The 3,564-nt window shown below is 52.6% G+C and overlaps 1 protein-coding gene across 1 annotated transcript; it reads left to right on the forward strand.

Moving 5' to 3' along the window:
* The first annotated feature begins 1,714 nt into the window (after positions 1–1,714).
* LOC123441051 lies at positions 1,715–3,314 on the forward strand. The gene is made up of 3 exons (XM_045117576.1): positions 1,715–2,075; positions 2,167–2,346; positions 2,464–3,314. Exons 1-3 carry the CDS (start codon positions 1,905–1,907, stop codon positions 3,067–3,069), a joined length of 957 nt encoding a protein of 318 aa, XP_044973511.1. The 5' UTR covers positions 1,715–1,904; the 3' UTR covers positions 3,070–3,314.
* Positions 3,315–3,564: the final 250 nt, after the last annotated feature.

Below are 3,564 nucleotides of genomic sequence, written 5' to 3' on the forward strand. Positions count from 1 at the left end.
CACCGCAGTAGTCGAGGAGGTGCCCCTCTGCATCCTCTCTGCTCCCGTGACGACAATGGCGACAGGCGGGGTGATCTTCCGCAATGGCGACGTTCGAAACGGAGAGCGACAGTGAGCAACAGGCTAAGGTATGTGCCCGACATCCTCCTCTTGTGTGCACCGTATTTAGGCCTCTCTCCATAGAATTAGGTTAAGGGTTCGTTAGCGGAAAAGTTACAGTTTTTGGTGAATTAAAAGAAGGTTTTTTTGGTTAAATTTGGACTTGATTTATGTCTTTATATGGTAAGAAACCAAACTTATCAAAATACCATTATCGAAAACCAAGTTGTCAATATACCACTTCATGCTCAGTTTTCCTTATCAAAATAGCACTCCTGTTAGTTGTCAAACTTTTTCTGTGTGTTAAACCGGAGGCAACTTGTCAGTTTTTTGGCTATTTAAAAATTACCCCCGTGGTGCTCAACCCTATCCATGAACTCTCTAGCCCACCTCTTCTCCCTTGAACAACAGAGCTTCGAGGCGCAAGGAAGCAACCCTCGTCGGCGTTGTCCTGCACCTTCCCTCATCCTCTGACCCTCGCCGCCGCTCCCCTTCAGATCCCTCCGTGCACCGCCCTCCACCTCCCTAGGCTCGTGGTTGGGCAGCCCGTGCCTCCTTGGGCGCGTGATTTGCCACCGGACGCCTCAGCACCGGCGCCAACCAGCCCGATGGCGCAACTCCGGCCAGAGGGATCTGTTCCAGCTCGTCCCATAGATCGTCGGCCTCCCCTGCAACCACGCCCTCAAGTGCCTCCTCTGCCTCCCTCCACTTCATCCACAACAGCAAAAAGGTATAATTTCCCCCCTATTTTCATGGATTTTGTCATTGCAAGTGCAGGAAATTTTGTCAAAATGCTGTCAAAATTCTGCTGGAATTTTGTTGGATGATGCAAAGTAAGATTATGTTGAGTTGGTGTTGCTGAAATGTATGCTTGGGTTGTGAAAAGGTAAGAACATGTAAGTCTTTTTTGAATGGTGTTAGTCTCAGTTAGGCACTAGTGATACTTTGGCTAGAGAAAATTGAAAGTAATGCTATATTGACAAGTTGGTTTTTCGTAGTGATATTTTGGCAAGTTCGATTTCTTATAGTGGCATTCTGGCTATTATCTCCTTGTTATCCTTTATGTCGACTATAACTCGTGCCTCTTCGACTCCGACGCCGGCCGCTGCTTCTTTTTCTTCGACGATTAAGACCATCCACCGGTCATGAATGCCTACAGTTGCGTCGGTGATCGGAAGGACAAAGGCCCGACGAAGAAATGGTGAATCTTCGTCGTGTATGAACGTTGAGTGGTTTTTAGAGATCCATATGTAATCTTTTAATGATCGAAATGTGTATATTTAGCTTCGTTTTATAGACCCTACGATAATCAACGTGATTTATTTGATTAACATGTGCATAAGATTCCATATCCGATATAAAAAATATAAATGTAAAAGACATAATTTAAGACATGTCCGTTAGTGTTGACGACCTTGCAGGGCTGGATAGCCCTTGTAGATACGGCGCGTCTCGCTACGGATAGGGATCGCAAAGACGCCGGGCGCGGTGACGCGGCGCGCAGCGACAGCGCTAGGCGCACGTGTGGAGCCATGGGGGCCGCACGTGTCACCCGAGCCGACAGCGCGGCACACGCCCACTCCTCACTCAGTCTGTGTCCCCAGCCTAGAACTCTCAACCAAATCCATCTCCAGTCCCACCCATCATCCCTCTCCTTGCTCCACGACACGGCCGGCGTGCGTGCCTGTGGTTATCTCTTTCGCGTGAGCTACCAAGAGTGGCGACAGTAGTGGAGAGTGGCAGAGAATGGTGGCGCCCGGCCTGACCAGAGCTGAGCTGAGCTGAGCTGAGATCCTCCTTTGCGCATGCTTCCTTCTCCTTGCTCCGTCGCGGCGTGCGGCGCTCGTGCGTTCCGGCGCTTGGCTGTGGCCGCCGTCAGCTTCCCGATGCTCCTCTTCTGCGACGCCATGGTGTGGGCCGTCAACTTCCTCACCTTCCCCGTGCGCCTCCTCGCCGCCGCCGACAGGGAGCGCAAGGTGACAGTCCTCCGCTTGGAATCGATCGATAGATTGTTTCGGTTGAATTTTTATAATCGGTTGTGGTTCTTGCCGTTTTTGTCTTGGTCAGTTGGACCGGCTGGTGGGGGAGATGCAGGGGCAGATGGAGCGGGTGGTGTGGGAGAACAGGGACCTGGAGCAGAGGTTGAGGGTGGCGCTCAAGGAGAAGGCGACCATGGAGGACATCCTCGACGAGATGGAGGAGGAGAATGAGGATGCCTTCGCACGGATCGACCTCCTCGAGAGCCAGGTACGAGCGGAGCCGCATCCATCGATTCGCCATTGGGGGATACAGAGCAGAGCGGATCAATTGGTATGGTACACTAATTTAGTGCTTGGCGTGTGCTCCTGCTCGGTCGGCATGCAGCTCAAGGCGCTCAAGAAGGAGAACATGCGGCTCAAGGAGCAGAGGGGCAAGTCCGTGTGGGACAAGGCGGCGGCGACGGTGACGGTGGCTGGAAGTGGCGGCGGCAAGAAGAAGGCTGGCGAACAGAGGGCATGGGAAGGCAAAGAAGAGGAAGAAGACGCTGCAGCTCACCAGGAACTGCCCGTCCTCTTCAGACCCGGCCACCTCGACGCCTTCCCACCATCGGATGCGCAGGCAAGAATGTTGCGGGCGACGGCGCGGCGACGTAGCCTATTCAGCCTGGGCATGTCGCTGGCGGTGGGCGGGATCGCGTGGTCCGCGGACAAGCCATGCCTGCCGCTACTCGCGGGGCTCGTCGCCGTGGTGGCCATGTCAATGTGCAGCGTGTCGCGCCTCTTCCGCGCGCCCGCGGACCGCCGCGGCCTGCCTCCGGCGTCCGCAGCTTCCGACGGCGCCGTGGCGCTGCTGAGCCTCAACTGGTTCCTGCTGGGAGTCCTCACATACCCGATGCTCCCGGGCGTGGCGCGCGCCGTCGTCCCGCGCGCCGCTCGCCTCGCCGGGCCCGCCATCGCGTGGGTCGCCGCGGCGCTCCCCGCTCCCGTGTGAGAGAAGTGGCACTTTCTGTGTGCCATCTGTGTATCCGCGTGTCTTGTTGCTTGAGCTTGTGTGGGTGATGTAGCCGCCTCTCTGTTTTCTTAAGTTGTGCGAGTCGTTATTGTAGTAAAAAGAGGCTTTATTCTCCTAAACTTGAGCATATACAAAACGTAGAATCTGACCACGAATATGTGTTTTGTTTTCAAATATCATGCTAAGACATTGTGGCTTTGAATATCACAATACATTGTGGCTTTCAATTAAGTTATAATGTTTTTTTCTCAATAACCTAATATTAATAATAATAAAAATATTAAAGGACCGAGTGCTTTTGCTCGTAAGTCGTCGTCGCATTACTCGTTAGTCATGGGACTAAAATGTATTTAAGCACCCTCGTCACTACTTTTAGTCATGGGACTAAAATGTATTTAAGCACCCTCTAATTTTCTCGTCACTACTTTTAGTCATGGGACTAAAATGTATTTAAGCACCCTCTAATTTTCTATA

The sequence above is a fragment of the Hordeum vulgare genome, chromosome 3H (assembly GCF_904849725.1).
Source record: "Hordeum vulgare subsp. vulgare chromosome 3H, MorexV3_pseudomolecules_assembly, whole genome shotgun sequence".
NCBI lineage: Eukaryota > Viridiplantae > Streptophyta > Magnoliopsida > Poales > Poaceae > Hordeum > Hordeum vulgare.

What these genes read in the sequence shown, in the direction of transcription:
- LOC123441051 (XM_045117576.1), top strand. Translation starts at nt 1,905, where the DNA reads ATGCTTCCTTCTCCTTGCTCCGTCGCGGCGTGCGGCGCTCGTGCGTTC. An exon ending in CCGCCGACAGGGAGCGCAAG is followed by an intron (nt 2,076 to 2,166) that starts GTGACAGTCCTC and finishes TGTCTTGGTCAG; the next exon opens with TTGGACCGGCTGGTGGGGGA. An exon ending in TCGACCTCCTCGAGAGCCAG is followed by an intron (nt 2,347 to 2,463) that starts GTACGAGCGGAG and finishes GTCGGCATGCAG; the next exon opens with CTCAAGGCGCTCAAGAAGGA.